This window comes from Passer montanus, unplaced genomic scaffold (assembly GCF_014805655.1).
Source record: "Passer montanus isolate IOZ18808 unplaced genomic scaffold, ASM1480565v1 scaffold110, whole genome shotgun sequence".
Taxonomy (NCBI): Eukaryota; Metazoa; Chordata; class Aves; order Passeriformes; family Passeridae; genus Passer; species Passer montanus.
In genome coordinates this window covers 1378149-1399568 of record NW_024357614.1, presented here as the reverse complement: position 1 = coordinate 1399568, position 21420 = coordinate 1378149, and the positions used below count along the sequence as shown (strand labels likewise).

Below are 21420 nucleotides of genomic sequence, written 5' to 3'. Positions count from 1 at the left end.
ATAAAAACAAGGGCACTAGAATCTGTCAAGTTGAGATACACATTACAGAAATTTGTCTTGACACTTTTTCAAGGTATATTGTGTACAAAGAATACTTTTCCTACAAGCAAATTCTTCCTAGATACTTAATTTTCAATAAAATCTTGTTTTGTTCATCAGTTTAATTTGATTCACAAAATCTGACAAAGACAGTGTAAGAAATTTGTCAGTGAGAGAAGATGATCAGTCCAATACAGGGAAAATATAAAAAATTACAAGAAACCTACTTACAATGGCTGTGGGAAAAGAAAGACAAAAAGAAAAGAAGCACAGTGCCATCTATTTGCCTTATGATTTACCTTAAGGATGTAAGAAGCTGTAACTAAATTTACCTAGAACATTGTTAAAGCTGCTAGAATGTAAGAAATAGAGAAAAATATTATGAAAAGGTACTACTAACCTTTTAGATGAAGTAGGTAATTTTAAAGGATATATACAATGGTAAGATTATGACAAATACCACTTGGTGACTTTTTTCTTTCTCATTTTTATACTGTTCATGTAAAAGGATTAACAAAGAACATAAAGGTGAATTCTAGCCCAAAACCTCTGTTATGAGGTAAACTCAAGAACAAACATCTGCAACTTGGAAGAAAATTCATCCTAAGATGTAACTTATCTCAAACCAGCCACCGTTTACATACCATAAATTGCTATTTCAGTATTTCAGTATTAGTTTTGTATAAAACTAAACTATAAGGATGCATCATCTGCTTTAATGCTAATTAGGCATTTTACTGTCCATCACTTGGAGGACTTTCCTTGTTGTACCAAAATACAAAATTGACCAAAGTTGAGATTTGATTATCCACTCGGCTTTTTCACGCAGCCAGTATTATTCTTTACCTAGCAGCAACTATTTAAAGAAAACTCAAAGCGGGTAAGTTAAGCCATGAAGCACACTGAAATCTAGGTTTAGCCAGACTGGGCAAGTTACTATTCAACGGAAATGAGCAGCTTCCTGTTGTCAGGGCAAATAGCGAGCAACTTCCATTTCAAGCTGCGGTATTTTGTGCTCCTTCAAAGATCTGCACCATAACTTCTATTTCAATAGTGTTGCAGGTGAAATTTGCTTTCAGGTGAAGCAGAGACACTAAATGTACTAGAATGTTTTAGTTCAAGTACTAAATGCAAACGTACTAGAACATTTCAGTTCCTTGTTCCTGCTTCTAAGTATGTTTCAAGTTCACAAAGTTTTGTTTTCCAAATAGAAGGGCTCGGACCTCTTTCCACCGCAACACTCCTCCCCTCCAGACTTTTTTTTTTTCTTTTTTTTGGCTTCGCTCCACTGTCGGTGCTCTTTCAATGCAAATTTCCTATTCAGAGCTTACAAAAGACGGAGTTGGCAGCTGCCAAGCCAGCCAGTGAGCGTGAAAACCACTGCTGGGAGAAGTTTTTACCAGGGAGCTTGTAACGTGAGTGGTTTCACTCCGCAGTTACGCAAAAAGCTTGAAAGGAGCGCAACTGAAACAAGACACGTGCAGAGAAGAGGAAGCATCACCTGGACCGTGTTTCGCTTTACCTGTGGTCAGGTAAGACTGCGAACATGTACCTATAGAGATCAACAGAGCTGTGGAACGTCTGACCAATCAGGTTTCTAAAAAGGTTAAATCCACACTGAACTGTGATCTCTTTTATTTAATTAGCAGTATGTAAATAAGATACAATTCTACAGCCGGAACTGCAGGATTTTTGCTAGTAGTATTTCAAAGCCTAACTGGCACATCTCAGAAAAGTTTCTTTTACCACCACCGTGCAGACTTCAGCTGCATCACCACGCTTGCCTCTGCCCCAAGAGCTACAGGTCAGTCACGCGCGGCCCGGCACACGCGGAGCACGGCTCACTCCGCGCGAAAGCAGAAACATTGCTGGGAGAACAGCGGAAAGCTAGCCTAGGAGGAGCGGAGGAGTTTCGGTATCGCAGAGCAGCCTTCACCCGAGCACATCGGCGGTGAGGCAACTCTCCCCGCGTGGTTCCGGGCAGCTCCCACCCGGAGCGCGGCGCCGGTACCCGCCGGCACAGGAGGCGGCAGCGACCCGGCCCCAGACCCAGCGCCGCGTTTCCCCCCCGGCGGAGCCCAGCCTTCCGCCGGGGTCGCCGCCGGGCCCCAGCCGCTGCCGGCCCTCCCTGCCCCGCGCTCGCCCCGGGCCGGGCGGGGCCGCTGGAGCCCCGCGCCGCCTCTCTCTCGCACCAGCGGCAGCTACCGAACCCTAAATACAATCGCTGGTGTCTGTCGAGCTGCATGCAGAGGCGGTAAAACACCGGGCAGCTGCTTGCCGCGAGCCTGACGAGATGCATGCTCTCTACTCGTGCCCACTGTGTGGCTCGCGTAGGGGCTGCTAGGAGTTAAAGAACACGTCTTGACACTATTACAGCCAGTGAGGAGAGGAATTTGTGCCAGGAAGGTGCTAATTCCAGACTTGGCAGGGGCAAGATCTGTTTAGCAGAACTCGGTCCGTACATTTCCGCTGGGACAGACTGTGAAAAGCAGCAGCTCACACACCTATCGATGAAGAAAAAACATCCCAAATTACGGGACAGGTGGCCTTTGCAACCACCAAGAGCCTCCAAAGTTCCTGCTGTGGATACCAGGATCCTGGGCTGCATAAAGTAAATACTGCCTAATGTCCTAGGGTAAGGTTAAAGCTTGGAAATAAGGATGTTCTACTGATAGTGGATACAAAAAATTGCCAAATTCACAGACCACGAGGACATCAGACAAAGCTCCCAAGATAAGGAAGACACCAATAAATCCAATTCGGCGACCGTACTACAGTAACTTTGACTGGGTAAAAGGTAACTCCAGTGGGGAGATTGCAACCACCAGATGATAGCCCTCCGATCCAAGAAATCCACTGACTCAAAAGCAGAGAAAGAACTAATTAGCATAGGAAGCAATGGAGTCATTAACCAATAGAAAATAGGATACTAACTAGAGAACCATGTAACTTGCAGCTAATAAGCATGGATTCCTTTATTTGCTAAAATGCATAACAAAAAATTTACATAGTCAGTTTCATCTTGTGTACCCAGCACCTCTTCCTGCACAGAACTTACCAAAAGAAGAATGAATTAGGTCCCCCCACCCCACCACTGAGAAGCCCAGGATGAAAAAGGACCAAGACACCGCTGGATCTCTAAGTGGTGACTGTCTTCTGCTGGCACTCTCTCTTTCCCCTACACACCAAAAGCTACAAATAAAGTCAGTATTGTTGAAATGGCATTTCATCTCGTTTGTTCCTTAATTTGGGCATCTCTCACTAATCAGAGCACAACAGGTGCATTCATACTTGTACCTCTGCTAGAGGTGGCAACATAGAGGTGGATGAAGCACCCCATGACCTTCACAGGTTTTCAAACTTAAATGAAACTGAAAAGGGGATTCAAAAGTTAAGTTGTGGCAGACAACAGAAAGTGCCATTACTACATCACCCTCATTAGACTGAAAAATAATTTTGTTTTGCCTAGTTCTGTTACTTACACAGAAAAGAAAAAGAAAATGACGCACAAAAACAAACCCCCAGCAACCAGTCCCCCTCCCAAACACCAAAAAGTTAGAAAAAGGAAAGACAAAGCATGAGACCATAAGACACTAAAAAAAACACCAAACTCAAAATCATGCATATTTTAGAGCTAGAAATGGAAGGAATAAGAAACACTACAAAACTTGGTAAATCAGTATCTTTATTTTATAGAAAGTAGTTTGATCAGTGTGCTGAACCTGCCATTAGCGATGGTTTTGCTATTTTTAGTAAAAATAAACATTTGAAAATAATTACCTTGGAGCATATCATCTCCAAGCTTATTTCCCCTTAATCACTGTTGCTTTTTTCATAACTATTGCATCTAATCTAATACTGGGTGCTCTTAATAGGAAGGGGGTACCTAGTGTAGGATATCTCCATAGTTTATTTCCTGCAACTGGTTCTGAGGTTCCTAAAATGCAGTAGAACATGTATGACCTCACCATGTACCACCTTGGAGCGGTACAAAATCTGCATCTCTTCCACCTTTCTCCATCAACGTCCTGCAATGTCAGCTGTCAGCTGAGAATTTTCTGCTGTAAAGTCACACAACAAGCCAGTTTAAGTACCTAGATGTCCAGAGTTTTACCTTTCACAAGTTGCTGAAGTAATCATGAAGAACTTGGATCATGTGTCTAAAGTAACAGAATCAGTTAGCAACACAAGAATGACACACTTGTGACAATATTATGTACTGCTACAAAGACAAACACAAGTCACAGCTCCCACTCTGTGATATTTAAAAGGGACATTATCAACAACAAGCTAAATTATTTTGCTGGACAAAAAAGTATTATTGATTAAGCACTGGCAAAAGCAAATTTTAAGTTCAATTTGTACACATGGCTACTGTAAGCACTGGGACCTCTGTAGGCACTAGTACCCTTAAGTTTGAGTAACTTGCATAGCAACAGGGAAAAAGCATTAATTGCTGGAAGATAAAAGTCAGTGGAAGTTAAGGGCAACAGCCAGAGGCTTCTGAGTTCAGTTCTTCTCCAATGACTAGATTCAAAGTTGAGAATGTCCCTTTAAAAGTTTCACATACAACAGAATTTAACTCATTTTTAATCCATCATTACAAGAAAGCTACTGATAATTTGTCTTATAATAGTTAAACATCAATGAACAATATGCAGGTGAACAACTGATTTGTAAATGAAATAGCAGCAACATGGAACTCTAGAAGGTTGAGCTTCTGCAGGATTTATTGGAAAGATTATAAAGGTATGGCAAATACATTGTGATTTTACATAATTTAGTTTCAAGAATAGCTTATGGTAACTATAAACATTATTGAAAATGCCTGGTCAAGGTCAGTACTTTTCTGGTATAAGCATAAGTTTGCCAGGATTTTTCAAAGTGCAGCTTTACTCAGAAAAATTACAACATTGTATGTCTTGGCAAATTGCATTTTAAATCTGCTCAGTTTGCAGATGGTAAGACAGCTTTTTGTGATTGCCAGTACAACAGATTTGAGCTTGAAGTATTAAAGCTAATGAGATATAAATATTTAAGGACAAAACATCAAGGACATAATTATACAATACTGCCATGATTTTTGCACATGTAACTTTGTTAGTTCAGTGGGTGTATAAAACTGAGGCATGTATATAAAGCAGCTACAAAGTCACGGTTTCAGCTGATTCTAAAGCAGTGAGCTACTGTTTATCCCACTGTTTTCCTTCTTCCACAAGAGTAAAGAATATTAGAAACTCATCCACTGAGCAGATAACTCATACTCATTGGGCAAGTCTATTTTGTAAGGTGGTGTCACTTTTAGTCACTTTTCTGGTCCATCACTGTACTTAAACTGTTTTGAAATCACGTTCAATTTCGATCTCTAAGTGTTAAGGAAGAACAATTACAACTGATTCACTGAACAGCTGTACCAGTTTGAAATGCTGTCACATGTTTCTTCATGGCAAAACATTCACATTCTTTTTATTGCACAATTTGAAAATTCAGGTTTTGTGCATAAAAACCTTCATAGTGTTTGCACTGCAACTTGCGAAACATACATTTAAAATGACCTTAATACATTTTACAAAATCTTTTTAAACAACTTTATATTCTTAAGATAAAAGCATCCTGAGAATGTTACATAGTTCATTATGCAAGCCCTTCATTTCTGCTATGCTTTATTTATCCCCATAGTTCCTAATTTGACAGGTTTATTTTACAGTTAATATCTTGGTGCTATATTTCACAAAATATCTTTTAGCAAAAAGTACACCATTGGCATTCAAGTAATCCAGCCTCACATCTAATTTACAAACTAAACCTTTGTTAAACTCTCAAGTAAGGAAAAGTAAACCAAAATACATACAGAAACAGTTTAGCTGAAAAAAAAAAAAAGTAAAGGCCTTGTGCATTAATAATTTGGTCAAACATTTAAGTTATGCAGTTTAATATTTTGGCAAAAGAAAAAACCCTCTACATCTATCCTTCTCAGTTTGTTTACTTTCATCTGACACCAGATGTAAACATAAACATAAAGAAAGACTGACAGTGTAGAAGTACTTTGCTGTTGAACTACTTTTTCCTTTTATAAAATACTTACGAAAAACAGACAAACAAGAATGTAAGTGCTAAGAATGGACTATCTTTGGGCTAAATAAAAGTCTTACTGGAAAAAAAAGTAAAAATAAATTAGGTTGAGTTTTTCTTTTATTTCCTCTACAGACATCTAAATAAATAGTCTTTGAATTCTAGTGCCATATCCCAAAGCAGTATCTTCCTGTATCTTTTCGATCACATCTAAGGCTTCACACATAATCTTGACTATTTTACTAGGAAGATATCCATTCATATTTACATTTTATTTTTTTAAAGGGAGTGTTCAGGGTTAAAAATATATTTATTTTTAAAAGATCAGCCTGCCATCCTGATGGCAGTGATTCAAGCTATAGAACAGAAGACAAGATACAGAACATCCTTCAGTTTCTTATACTCTAGAAGAGAGGAAGGAGATCAGGCAAGTTAGAGGTAAACAGCCTGGATTTCAGGAATGGAAAGAAAAAGTGGCTCGTTACGTGAATGTCTGCATGACCAGGACTATTCATTCCTGGAGACTCTGCTTCTCTTCTGCACATAGGTATACATTTTTATTGTTGGCTGATTAAACAAATTGAGAAGAGAGACACTTATGGTGGCCACAGTGAAAAAACATTACCTAAGGTTTCCATCAGGACCGACATGCTTTTACAAGGAGCCAAGATGTTGAATATAAGCAGAGGTCATGCCCAGATAGTACACTCCAGGTGAGAGTGTAATTACCTCAAAAGGAAGTGTAAACCACTTCAGCAACATCTTTATAAATTATAACTATGTAATTTGGAGTCATATTTAGCTTTTATTTTAGGCAATGATCAAAATCTGAAGGACCTTTTAATCTTTAAGGCATTAGTGCATCAGGGACTAAAAGCTCCAGGTAATTAATAAATAGGGGGTTGGAGGCAGAAGGAGAGAAAGGAAAAAAATCCAAAACATCTTTGTATCACAAGCTATCATTGTGCATCTGCTTTGTGGGTTCGTTCCAGGAAAAATATTTCCAAGGATGGCAGAAGGGGAATGTTATTCACTATTCTGAGAAAAACATTAGATCATAAACTTCACATCATTTTTTAACACATCCTTTAAAGAGCTAAATCTATCAGGCAAGATTCTCATCTTTACTGTTCCATCAGCACCACAGGAGAATATGTGATTTGCTGGTCCTGTTTCAATTTGCATGACTCCTGTCCCAATGTTTCTGAAGAGAGACTGTCGAGCATGCTCATTGATGAAAGTGTGAAGAAGATTAAATGTAGACAGACTCCATACCTGGAAAAGCATCAAAACATTAATCTCTTATAAGGAAAATTACCATGGTCTCAAAATCATCAACAGTGAATTGTGCATTTACTTTTCTGATACTAACTGTAAAAGTAGAATATGTAGCAATCTGTAATGACACATTTATAGAATACTAGTACTCATTTACTATAATAAGCAATATAGAGAGACACTAAGGTATCAGTAATTAAAATGAGGACTGCATTAAGAAGAGGTAAAGGCTTACATTTCATAATTAATTTCATAAATGTGAAAGTCAGAGTTGAGAACAAATAGGATATATGATTGTTCCACACCTGCACAAGATTCTTTCTTAATGTACACAATACCTTTGCTCCCTCCCCCTCATTAATACCTTTATGTTGCCTTCGGCAGATCCTGTGACAAAATACTCTTCTGTAGGATCAACAGCAATTGCCTTGACTGGAGAATCATGACTCTGGAGTAACTGTTGCTGCTGCTTTAGGCGAAGATCAATTACACAGGTAAAGCCTTTTCTGCCACCAGATATCAACAGCTGGTGTTTTGGAGCATATGCTAGCACAGTTGCTCCACTATCATGACAGATAAAAGCTGAAAGCCAAAGGAAAGTAATTAAAATAAAACACTGTACTAACTTGCATTTTCCATCAACCTCTAATAGTTCAAGACAGTAGCAACAGTGACTTTGATGCTGTAATCCAGTTGACCACAACCAACCCACTTCCTGCAGTACCAATATACATGTAAAAACCAAGGTTCCCATCAGACATTCTGAAGCTACAGTATTCTCAAATTAAGCAATTAAAATAGGGATTAACAGAAAATTATATCCTTCTTTTCTATCCCTGTGTAATCACAAACTATTAATCCTTGACCAGAAAGAGATTATTTTAATAATCTACTATTAAAGTAACAGATTTGTTGTTTTAAGTAATATTTGGTTTTTTAAGTCACATATGGCCATCAGAAATTCTTCCTAAACTATGTGCACAAATCTCTTTCAAGTTTTCACTGGTCATTTTACTGCTAATTTGCTTCTTCTTACATTTATTTGGATATGTTTGCTCCCCTATATGAGTGGGAAAACAGAATGAATATTACAATTATCAGAACACAGCTTGGTATGCTGTACTTATAGTTCAAAGGGCCTATGAATTTACATTTAGAAATTCCATATACATACACTTAGGCATTCACTACACTTTAAGTACAAGGAGTTCACAACTCTCTGATCTCAATTCCGTAATTCAGATATTGAAATGCATTTCTTGTATTACTAGCAACAAAGCATTAGTAATAAAACTAATGAAACAGAGCTAAATACTTTTTGCACCCCCAAAATCCTACTTAGAGGAATAACTATTCTGAAGCAGAAGCTGCCCAAAGCCTTTCAAAAAAGAACAGAAATGTATGTTTTGCACTTGTAGTACAAGGACAGAAGGCATACAAAGGAAGGTGCTCAAGTCCATGAGACTAATTGTGCATACAGAACACCAAGCAATTTCTCAAGAATCTGCTTCTATACTACTACTGGTGCACTCACACAGAACAGTGAAAGATGTTTTACTGCCAATGTTAAAATTACTTCCCACAATAACTCTTCCATAAAGATAGACTCACAAACACACTTTTTATATTATAGTCAAACATTTTGTCTGTTGTATTTTACTGACCATGCACCAAGCTGTTTGTAGGAGAAACCAGAGTGTCCCAAAGGCAAATATTTCTATAGGAAAAAAAAAACAAACAACTTAATTCAGCAACAGATGTTCTAAGGTATTTTTAACTCTTGAAAAGTCATCTGTACCTTAAAAAGGTTGTTTCAGGCATTAAGCACTGTAAATAGACTCTCAATGATGATGTCTGAGCAGCACTCAAATTACTTCCAAAGTTTATCATACACTGCAAGAAGATGCCTTCTACACAATTATTCTACAACTGGCTATTTCCATAAAGCATTTATGTTAACAATCTTTTGTAGCTTAATTAGAAGGAATGTTACCAGGTTTTGGTGGTTTTTGATCAATACTGACTTATGAAGAAAAATGAGAAATTAAGAGCTATGCAAATTCCCTAGAGCTATAAAAATAATTTATGACAGGTTCATGTGCATAGAGCAGAATAGAATAGCTCAGCTGGAAGGGGCCTAGAAGGATCATGCAATCACCCATCTGACATCTCCAGGGCTGACCAGAATTTAAAGCAGGTCCAAATGCCTCAAATTCTGACAGGCTTTGGGGACTGACCTCAAAGAAGGCTGTTCTAGTGTCTGAACCTCTTGGTAATAAAATGTTTCTTGATGTCCAGTCTCATGCCAGACCTCCCCTGGCACAGCTTTAAACCATTCCCACACACCCCTCACTGGATTCCTGGCCAAATCACTCAGGACCTCCTTTTCTACTTCTCCTCCTCATAGGGAACATGAGCAGTATATTTGTGTATATAAAGAGGTAAACAAACTTTAAGAGAAGTAGGCTTCCCCATGGAGCCTCCCTTAACAGGCACACGAATTTAGCTGCAAACATGGCTTCTGTCCATCTCCTACCAACAAAGAAATCCAGCAGAAGTACTCTTAAACTGCTTAAGAAGAATCATTAAAAAAACCAAAGTGCAGGAAAGGAGAGAAAATATGGCTCCACTTAACTTTTATGAATTATCATGCTAGATCTTACCTGTTGTCAGAAGAAAATCCTGCTGTAGCTATCAAAGATGATGAACTGATGAAAACAAAGTCATTGGCTGTTTTGTTATGACATTGCCATGTCTGAAAAATTGCAGTTAGAAATCATTAATTTAAAAGGAATCTATTATGTGCAAGCAGGCAATATTAAACTTCCTTGAGAAGACAAGTTGTTTCATAAGAAATTTAAGGAACATAGGATACAAAGGTATTGGTATGCCTTGTAAGACTCTTAATTTTTCATGGAAATATACTCTGCAACCCTATGTAACTGTCCATTAATTGAGAAGTGACAATTATTGACAAGTCTTAATGAACATTAAAGTTATTTCATATCTCATGTTACATTTTCAACTCTCTGCTTAACAAGCATTATTAGACTGTAAGAACCTGTCATGCAGACCACAGGATGGCAGCAATACATAACTTAATCTTGATTAATACTGGTTAACATCACAATCCTTGCCCCCTTCTAGCTATTCTGAAGGGAGAAAGAAGTTGGGGAACACAGTGCAAATTTATGGAAACTAATTTATTATTCAGCTTACCAAATATGGCTTAGGTGAAGTTCCAGTAAGTGGACAACATTTCCAATTTGTCTGATATAAACTTATATATCCATCAGCATCAACAATTCCAAACTGAAAGAAAATATGCAGTAATAGTAAATACATAAGTAAGTATTGCAGAGAAAACACCCGCAATTTTGAGAAAACACATTAAATAAGAAGCATGTGATGTTTCTGCTAATTTGCAATTATATTGGGGGAGGGGAAAAGAGAAGAGAAAGCATACAGAAGCATTTTGTCAGTTACCTTATTTCCTTGGTAATTGAATCGCATTCGAGTTACCCTTGAGTTGCCACCAGATCGAAAACATGTGATCTGCTGTGCATGACCCCATTCAAACATTCTTACACTTCCATCTTGAGCACCCGTCAGATCTGCAACAGAAAGTATTTACATGACCTTTCAAAAGTGTTGCAGCTTTTTTAACTTCAGGAAAACTCACGCTATCTCAAAATAACCAGTGCTAAAATTACGCCATAGTATCTGTCTTGGTGTAGGTGCAGGATGTACTACTGCAACTTAAAGTCATGTTACTCATTATTTGATCAAGATTTGTGTTTAGATGCTCATGAAATATGAAGCTATTTACTTGGAGATAGTAACACATCTTTCCTACTATCTTTCATTTTAGTCACAAATAAGAGACAAATACAGTATTTTTTCCCGTTTATAAAGGCTATTCTACAACCCCCAATATTGTTTTATAAAATGAAAAATAGTTTCACTAAGTATGCCTTATAAAGAACTTTCAAAACATATAACAGATTGTTGTTCTAGTATAAAATAGCAACGCACTAAGAAACAGATGAGTAATAAATATATAATCTTTCTATAACTTTTCTGGTTTTTGTAAGAATCGAACTCACAATATGGCAGTGTTGGATGAGAAGCCATTCTTCTGACATTATTAATAGCTTTCTTGAGCATCTGTTCAACACACAACAAAATAGAAAAAAAACAGTATTACTGAACAAAAAGTTATCAAACTAGAGAATAATTAGTGATTGCAGAGAGTTGTTTCCTACCAAAATTCCTACAAAAACAAGTACTGGGTTTAGAGATTCAGATAGGAGTCTGTATCTTCCAAGACTAGTGTAGATGTTAGCATTTATGCAGCTTTATACATCTAGATAAATATTAAACTTTTGCTTCAGAAATTTATGGATCCAAATATAAACACTCCTTAGACTGCAGTCTTACCTCTTTTCTTGCCAATTCCTTTCTGACTCCATTAAATTTATTGGAATATTCCTGAATATTGTAAGATAAGCAAGAGAAAGGCAGAAGCATGTAAAGAAAGAGGTAAACAAACTTTAACAGAAGTAGAAAGTAGGAAGGAATATATCTATTTTCAAGTCTAGTTAACTTATTGCCATTGATTGAAAAGTGGCTACTTGTGACCATCCAGAATAAGCAATATACTGTGTAACTGGTATAAAATAAGTAAATAAATAAAAAAATTCTTCAAATGTATTTGTAATTTTGCGAATACAGATCCAATGAATTTTCAGTAGCATGTTTGTTCCTAAATTCCAAAACTGGCTTTGAGATAGGCATATCATCCAGATTTTTGTTATCTCTTATTTTATTAATTCCTACTGAGAAGAACTCAATGTGCAAAGAGGATTGGAGACATTAAACAATTACATTTAACCCCCATCTATTTAAATTATATGTTCAACACACAAAAAGGAAAAAAAGAGTAAGGATTTTTTAATCAAGGAAATATATCTGTGCCTGTGTTGTCTCTTCCCTTCTTTTCTTTCTATTAATGTATGTTAAAGTTAAGTTTTCATTATTTTACTCCCCAATAGCTCTCAAAAGTATCTGACTTTTTTGAGGACCCTCTTTCCTCAGAGAATTGTTGGATTTGGTTTGATCATACACCTCTTATTTACCTCAACATTTGAGAAGGGAAAAATATATATTTATGGCAGATGTTAATTTCAAATGAGAACACATACGAAATTTTGCTGCCAGGGCACTCATCTTCAACACAGCAGCTTATTGCTTACCACCCACCAACAACAAGCTGGTACTGACCCACTTTCAGAGAAACATTTAGGTCAGAAATGTTTAACATCACTGAACCCAACTGTGACTTTCAACTGCTGTAATTTTGTACAGTATTTTAACACTGCTTTCTTATGGGGCAGTAGATAGTGATGAGATATTTCAATTATGCCATTCTCCCCTGGCCTCCAATTATATCAGGGTGTCAACTGGAAGGAGGCAGGAATTACAAATTTTCAGGTGCTTTATATTCCTAAATAAGATCAATAGAGTTTAAAAGAAATATCCTCTAAATTATCAGTTTGCAAACAAAAATGAGGAAAATTACTCAAAAGGGAAATAATTTACTTTCTTGTAAAAACTTCCCTGGGTTTGGATCTGTGGAATAACCACAATCCTCTTAATTACATTTTGGAAACAGATTTAGATCTTTCAATGCTCAAAGTTTTACCACTGTTGAAGAAAAAGCTGTGTGTCCCTCATTCCAAAACACTTTCTGAACATATATGATCTTGAAATATGTATTTCCCTTTCTTCTTCTCTAAGTACTTTAAATATCACGGAAAAAGCCAAATGGTTTGGTAAAATTATATATACATTTTAAAATTCAGGACAACAGAGAATGATATTCTTCAAACATTTACAGAATGGAATGTGCACTTATAATTGCAATACTTTGCTCTCTAAACTCACAACTTATCTTCTGTATGTAAATAGAAGAACAATAATTCATTGTCCACTATTTCTTCACTAAAATGAAGGGCTGTATTGAGTTTTACAGCTACTAACTTTTACCCAGAAGTTAATGGAAGTCATCTTCCTCCACTGAACAGGTAAGCACACATCATGATCCCCTAACCCCTGCTGGATTATGCTTTGGAAAAATGCAAATTTACAGAAATGTGCCTTTGAACAACTCTTTGGTACAGTTTGTCCAATTTAGAAGAGAAGTACAATTATGAAATGCAAATACTTCCATTATGAATGTAACTGACATTTGACACTCTAGCCCCCAGTTTGCCTTTAGAACAGCTGATGGCTAGAACACTGCTTGTTTTGCTGGACAGTTGGGTGCTTTGCCTTAATGTACATTAAGACTGAAAAATAAAAATACACTTTAACTCCACCCCACCCATTGTTAAACTGTTAAATATTGGTGTCAAGTCACATTGATTTGTATGACAAGATGTTGGTAACACTGCCTGAGTTTCAGAGCTGTAGGTACACACTATTCCCTTCAGTACTCTCTTACAAACACCTCCTGTAAGACCTGTGTAAACAAGCTGTGCTGACGTGTCTGACCTTCCTTACTTACCTTCTATGAGCTGTGTAACAGGGAACAGTGAAGAGTGACAGAAAAACCTTACAGCTAATACAACTTTAACTGCCTGACTGTCCCTTGTTGATGAAAGTGGAGCAAAAACAATGAGATTGAAAAGCCAGTAATGGTACCAAACAGTGGGCTACAACCACTAAATGGGCTGCACATCACGGAAAAGCAAAGATGACATCAAGAACCAGCAGTATCTGAAGGAACAAAGTACGAAATGGTAGCAAAATAAAGGTCTTAGTGAAGATGCTTTTCTTCCAGGTTTCAGTTCTTCCACAGCAACATTATTTCCTCCCGAGATTCCCTATTTTTTCCTTTATCTACTTTGTCCTTCATTAGGTACCTCTGATCTCTGTCTTCCTTCCCTATTGGGTAGGTGCTGTTCTGTTCTGTGGTGGGTTGTCAGCCACAGTCAGAAAATATGCCAGACAAAATTTAGGTCCAATGTTTAACAGCACAAACATTCAACACAAGCATAGACAAATATATTTAGGAAGAAAGCTTTACAGCATGTAAAAACCATTTGCATTAATATATTACACAGTGACTTAAGGTTGAAAAATACAGAAACACAAAAATTCTGTATGTACATAGATATATATATATGTATATAAATTTTAAAAATGTATATATATTTTAAAAATGTATATATATTTAAAAAATGAAAGTGAGAAGACAAAGTGGCAAAGGCATTCAAAGAATACTTGCACAAGAGACCTGACTGTAATAGCAGAGCTGCAACACTGCCACCTAGGATTAGTAGTTCCTAAAGTGAAAGCAGAGGTGTAGGTACTGGCACAATACCCACTCCTGTATGTGGAAAACATTATCAATCTTATAATGCTTATTCCTTACTTACTCCTCCTATTCATCAGCTATTTGCAAGTCAACAACAGTAGTAATTAACATATGGTTACTTAATTTTGCCACCAGTTATAAACTTGCTTTGAATTGTTAAATGACGCAGCCAAGTCTCAAGACTTAACACATTTGGTTATTTAAGAAAACTCCACTTTCTGCACTCCATGTGCAGAAGCTCTGAGATACTGGTGTCTTGTATGACCATTTCAGCTCCCTTATGTGTCTCCAAATAAGCACCTCTCAGCCAGCTAATCAACAGATCTGCATCTATGCTCCACAGGAACTAAGATAAGAATGTCAATGGCCAGGCTACAACTATCATCTGATCTGAATTAAATTTAACTTAATAGCCTTTTGCTCAGGGCCAAGCTTCATTCCAGACACAAGATCTCTTCCTGAAGCTCAGATTGAAGCTAAAGATTATGCTTAAAATAAAAGCTACCACAAAAAAAATTCTATAAATATTTCTACCCAATCCTTATGAATTAATATTCTGAAACCTGTGAAATACATGCTTTTTAAATACACCATTCAGCTTCAAGTCATTGAAGAAGAATTTATGGTCTAACTTCTTACCCAAATCCTGATTCTTTGCTTTTAGATGATGCTTTTAGAGGAAGCATATATGACTTGACTGAAAGCTTTGCTTGTTTAGTTGTCCCTTAAATTCTGTGTAGTATTTTAACCTATTAAGTGAATTGCTACCAAAAAAATCCAGCTTGCTTTGGTTGCACAGAAAGGTTATATTATATAAAGGTTATATATATATTTAGGTTACATATTTAGGTTCTACTGCAAAATAGAACAAGCAAGACTGAACAGATAAAAGGAGAGAAGTAGATAGATTACATAAAGCTAAACTTTGACAAGAGACTTACCACAGATGCGCCCCTGCCAGTTTGTGTACTACCAAGCCAAGGCATATTGATAGGTGTGCCAGGATTACTATGAGTATAAGGAGTGCTTCCCTGAACATTTACCAGATCATCACGAGCATGTATAACTAGGAAATCTTCAGCCCTAGAAATGAAGAAAACATTTCAAATTAAGATTCTGAACAGCAACAGTAAATACCATGTTTTGTTACTCTGATTTAAGCACAGTCAAGTGTAATACTGAAAACAAAGCACATATACCCTTTATTTTCTATTTCCATATCATCATCAACCCAGGTGTAGATCTGCGTAGCTAAAATTGCAGAAACATCCAGTTCTTGAATATCATGACTTGATGCTATTGCAATGCAGTTCCGATTTGCCTGAAAAAAATAACATACAGAAAGACAGATGCAAAAGAAAACCTCAAAAATGGACATATTTTATTTTTTTCTGATCACGGCACAGTTGCTCACAAAAATATACACTTAATTTACAAACTCCAACCATTTACATCTACAAATTTATGTACATTTATAGTTGACATTTCCCTTTCAAAACTTATTTGCATCTGGGACAGTACCACACACTATTTGCATCTTGCACCTCTCAAGCAGCTCAAGTATCTCCTTGCTATTCTCAGAAAATAAGTAATAGGTAACTATATTATAAGGCTTGCAACCAGGCTCCCCTCCTCCAGTTCTGAAGTGTTACATGGCTGAACAGAGAAAATATAACTTCCTGTTTAACAGGAGAGGACAAATACTCCTACACACAAGCCTAAAAAAAAATTAGAAGCCACCTCTGCCTTTGATCGATCCCCTGCACAATAGAAAAAACCAAGAAAATTTGTAGTAGAACTGTTCATGAGAAGGTAATTTTGAAGTGCTTTAGAGAAGGGACTGGTCAAAGTTATAGCTGCTAAAAACAGTAGGATGGCTGGCAAAGCCTATTTCACCCAGTCACAATGTGCCTGTGTATCATGTGGAAAACACAGCAATTAGGTTATTCTACCTCCTTTACACTCACCTTATTGACTGCAAAAGCAGTAATGATGTCCGACTCTTTATGGATTATTCTTGCCTTCCCACCAGGGCATCCCAAATCTGTTTCTATCTGTATTTAAAAAACAAAGCACAGTTAAATGCAAACTTCTGTACAATACCACATTTACTGAAAGTACAGAGATACAACAATGTTATGCATAAAATTTTTTCCCCCTTAATTTTAACTCAAAGAAAACTCAATAAACATAGCCTGTAGAAATTATGCTAAACCTGTTTTGTGTAATAATATATCTTCCCATTGCCATGTTAAGATTACCACACCACAGAGAAAATGTAATTTGTCACAAAAGCCACAGTACTGCATTCATTTTCATGTTTTGAAGGGGTGCTGAAAACCAGCAAGGCTACATGCAGCACACTGTTGATTGAAATTTTGAATTTTGATGTTTTGCTCTCAAAAAAGTTTGCTAAGTCTATGATTGCTCTTAGCAAACACCTTTTGCCACTGAAATAGATGAAATAGTTCAAAAGAAGGTGCAGGCAAGCTCCTGAACAGGAAAATGAATTTGAACTTCATCAGTGCATCTAACCACAATTATTGCAATTATATAAATCTGGAATCCTGTACATGTCAGAACCACAAACCTTTTGCTACCACTTTTTTTTTCCCATGAGATCAAATTCTGGATTTGAATACTGTCTATAATTTTGTATTTTAAAAATGGAATCAGGTACATGCCAGCACACAACAAAACTCTAAACTTTACCAGCACTGTAGCAGTCCTTTTCAAAATTAAAGACCTTAGTGCTGAAAGAATTAAATTGATAGGTTACAGACTGTTACAAAATAGTTTTACAATAAAAACAATAACACTGCCAAAATAATGGTGATCTAAGAATTAAAACCTGAGTTACAAATGTAATATTTAATTTAAAAAAAACCCCCAAAGAATTATGTCACAACTATTTCAAGCCTCTCATCTTCAAATTCTTAATTTTCTGTGCTTTAAAAGATTTAAACAATAATATTTTACTTGAAAAACAGTATGATTTTTCTGTCAAAGAACTGAAAAAAGTCTTTTACAAAGTCTAAAAAAACAGTTGTTACAGACTAAAAAAGATATTCTACTTCTTGAAGTTAAAACAAAATTGATACTTCATTGATTTTATGTATATAACACTGGACAAAACTGCAGTGGCAAACAGACAGAAAACCATGATTTGTGACTCATGATGAACAAACCTGCATGAAATTAAAATTATTTTTTCTCCAGCCAGTTCCAATTACCTACTTGCTATTACTGCATTATCACATAATTAATATTAATAAGGTAGCCCAAGCCACAGAGTGTTCACATTTCTGTCTTCACACTAGTTTTATAAAAGAAAGGAATATGGTATTCATTTGAGTATTTAGGCATAGACACTCTACCTTTGTAGTATGTCACACCAATCTTTCAAGACAGTTGCAAAAATTCTGTTATATGGGTTGATTTGTCACCATCTTTTAAATAAGGTTCAGTGAAAGCTTTCAGTAGCAAACTGGTATCATGCCAACAAACTGCTCAAAGTGCAGCTCACCACCTTCACTTAAAAGCAACTATTAAAGCTCGTACTGATCAAAGGTTCTGTATGCACTGTGTGTCATACTACTACTGAATTTTTGTCACTTGGGCAAATCTCAACTTCAGCTCTTCACTTGGCCAAGCTATGGAATTTGATAATAGATATTGTTTGTAACTGGTTGATGTAGCTAAGATAATTAAGTTTCAGATAAACTCTGAAACAGTTTAACTCAATCTCTTACATTTTTTAAATTTTTAAGTTTGTTTGCTATGTGAGCAAAGACTTTTTTTTTAAGTGACCTCAGCAACATTTAGACAAAAAAAATTCATAATTGTGTTAGGTCTAATAATTTTGAGGATTATTACTGATGACAGTACCTTATTGATGACAGGCTCCTCCACCACAGAATTTTTCATGGTTTCATTGTGCTCCTCTAATGACTTCACCAAGGAAAGAAACACCACAAAAACAAAGCAAAAGATAAGATATAACATGCATGATACCAAGGAAATCCTCAATTCCTTGTTGTTCCCCAGCACAAGACAACTGAAACACAACAGCATGTCTGCACACACATGGTGCATATTTCATATAGTAAGAATAATTAACAAACTCTAAGCTCTGTTTTCAGTACAGAATACACTGATTTACTTACTGTGTACTGTAACAGCACCTTGTCCATCCCAAAAGCTAAATTTCTCGAAAAATAAGCAATTTACACTGACATTCTATCAGCAACAAGACAGAAAATAAAGCCAACTATGCTGCATAAGGCTGTGAGCCTACCTTGAAACACATAAAGTACATCTAAAATTTTCCAAAATACCTGTCCATACAGCATAACATTGCTGTGTTAACATAAGATAGAAGTGGTGCACTTTTAATGGCAAAAAGGAAAAAATTTCCTTTTAACTGCACTCTGTAGTGAACACAATTAGCCAACATTACCCAAACAAGCTAATATTCTAGCTGTGACCGGACAAAGGTTAGGTCATGCAGAGCTCTGCTGCCATGGCTTTACTAGTCATGCATATTCTTTCTCCTGCATATTTAGTTTGTTCACATCTGCTTCTTTCTCCTCCATTTCTGCTATGCTACCATTTTTCTGTAATACCAGCAATTCTTTCAAAATTAGGAGCAGTGGTAAGTAAGAAAAAGAAGTGAGAGGAAAAAATCCAAAAGCTCATTACAGAACCAAAATTTAAAAACATTTAACTGCATCTGGAATAGGAATCCAACTAGACACTGAGACAAATGATCAGGCACAGAAATAGTAATTGCTGCATGAGGACTTATTAAAATTGAATCCTAACATGGTAGATCATAAGCAGTGGATAAAAGTCAGGATGACTACGGCAGGGACAAACTAAAACCTCAATACTTTGGCTCATACTGGTTTTAATCTTTGAAATGGTCCATTTTGTCCTTCTTTTGAGGAAACTTTTATATTGGTCTTCAAGAAGAGACTGACTGTAGCAACATTGTGATAGTTGTCATTTTATAGTCAAAGTCTGATTATTTTTGTATTTTATGAAAAAATGGACAACTATTTTTTTGCATGAAATACGGTACATTTGAAGTCATTGACAAATACATTAACCCTTCATGCACCAGAAGTAAACAAGCCAGCAAGTAACTTAAATAAAAGTTGACAGATTGACCTGCAATATTTTCTGCATTTTATATACCATACCAACCTCATTTAGGCATCGCTTTTTGGTAAAAATATTTCTGATAAAAGTTTCCTGGACTTCCTCCTGTTTGACCAAGTACTGCCAGAGCCTCTTCACAGACAGTGCAATATGACTGCTAGATCTACAGAACAAAGTTGAATAAATACATCATGCTCATACTTATGACTGCAGTATTTTATGTTCTAATCAAACTATAATCAGAAGAAATGCTGAAGTAAAACTACAGAGCTATAGACAGTACACTAAGACCAATCTCAAAGCACTTTAATACCCTCTTCCTGCAAAACCCCCACATGAGAGGAGGTGCAAAAGGAAGAAGAAACAGAGTATGTAGTATCTTCTCCTTCTATCTTGGGACAAGTGAGAAAATCTCTTTAAGAGATTACACAATGGTAAGGGTAGCATAGAGACTATTTATTAGTCCAACTCATTCTTTACAATATGAATAATTTCTGTTAAATCCTAAAGAGTGATCTTTCACATGGACAATGAATGATTAACACTTCCTGCTAGGAACACATCATCAGCTATGTAACTTCTCTGAAACATCCATGATTTTTTAGTAACAAAATTGGAAGGATTGTAGAATCAGATCAAAATTCAAATGTTTATGCTTATCCCTAGAAATGGCACACTCAAGCAAAAATTATATATACCAATTTAGCTGCTACATATAGCTGCTTATGACAAACCAAAATTCATCATAATTGCTTTAAATCATAATTTAAAAATAATATCAGAGAGCAGATACATGTTAAACTGGTCCCTTTTAATCAACTCGAGTTACTGAAAGCATGACCATGATTAAATATTTCACAATAAAAAGCCAGACTTTGTGTATTCTGAAATCCACAAGTGACAGCAACATTAAAAAGGCATAAATCTATATAAAAATTACACTTTGAGAGACTGAGCACACTTTTCTGGCTGAACATGCAATTATGTTAAGTCATACCTATGCAAATATCATAAATAATAAGTATTTATCCTCTGAATTTAGGTAACAATACTGATAAGACTGTGAGGTAATTTTATTACTCTATAATAAATATAATAAAATTAATAATATAATAAAATTACACTAAAGATATAATATCATATAAAGTATACAGTATAAGCAATATAATAAAATTACTCTAATGGCAAATATTTAATTCACTGTCACTAATCCATAATTATCTTTCAAGGTGAATGTTTTATTCTTTATTTTATTGTCAAGCATACTTTTTCTAGAGACACACAAAATCCATGTTAGGCTTAAGTAAAAGAATTTTGAAAAACTGGAAACTGTGGTACATTTTTCCTGCTCTTGCCTCAAATCAGAGATGCATGAAATCTGACATGCACCCTTCACTTCACATAGTTATTGAAGTCGCAATCTATCATGTGCACAAACAACGTAATACTTGATTTATATCAAAGATATTACAGTCAGTGTTTACAGA

The 21420-nt window shown here is 36.1% G+C and overlaps 1 protein-coding gene and 1 long non-coding RNA gene across 5 annotated transcripts in view; one reads left to right on the top strand and one right to left on the bottom strand.

Moving 5' to 3' along the window:
* Positions 1–1277: 1277 nt before the first annotated feature.
* Positions 1278–21420, top strand: part of LOC120512607 — a 29862-nt gene continuing 9719 nt past the window's right edge. The window contains exons 1-2 of the long non-coding RNA XR_005630054.1: positions 1278–1571; positions 7774–7883. This is a non-coding gene — a long non-coding RNA (uncharacterized LOC120512607). The remainder of the gene's footprint in view (positions 1572–7773; positions 7884–21420) is intronic.
* Positions 3708–21420, bottom strand: part of DMXL1 (Dmx like 1) — a 76829-nt gene continuing 59116 nt past the window's right edge. For 2 of the 4 annotated variants that reach the window (XM_039730988.1, XM_039731009.1), the window contains 13 exons: positions 19979–20096; positions 18659–18721; positions 16738–16824; positions 15970–16091; positions 15712–15853; positions 11830–11880; positions 11496–11556; positions 10876–11003; positions 10609–10701; positions 10053–10144; positions 9054–9106; positions 7754–7971; positions 3708–7386 (listed from right to left, as the gene is read on the bottom strand). In XM_039730988.1, coding sequence (XP_039586922.1) covers positions 7162–7386; positions 7754–7971; positions 9054–9106; positions 10053–10144; positions 10609–10701; positions 10876–11003; positions 11496–11556; positions 11830–11880; positions 15712–15853; positions 15970–16091; positions 16738–16824; positions 18659–18721; positions 19979–20096 — 1453 coding nt within the window. In that variant the 3' untranslated portion in view covers positions 3708–7161. The remainder of the gene's footprint in view (positions 7387–7753; positions 7972–9053; positions 9107–10052; positions 10145–10608; positions 10702–10875; positions 11004–11495; positions 11557–11829; positions 11881–15711; positions 15854–15969; positions 16092–16737; positions 16825–18658; positions 18722–19978; positions 20097–21420) is intronic. The other 2 variants (XM_039730999.1, XM_039731020.1) reach the window with 1 other exon arrangement.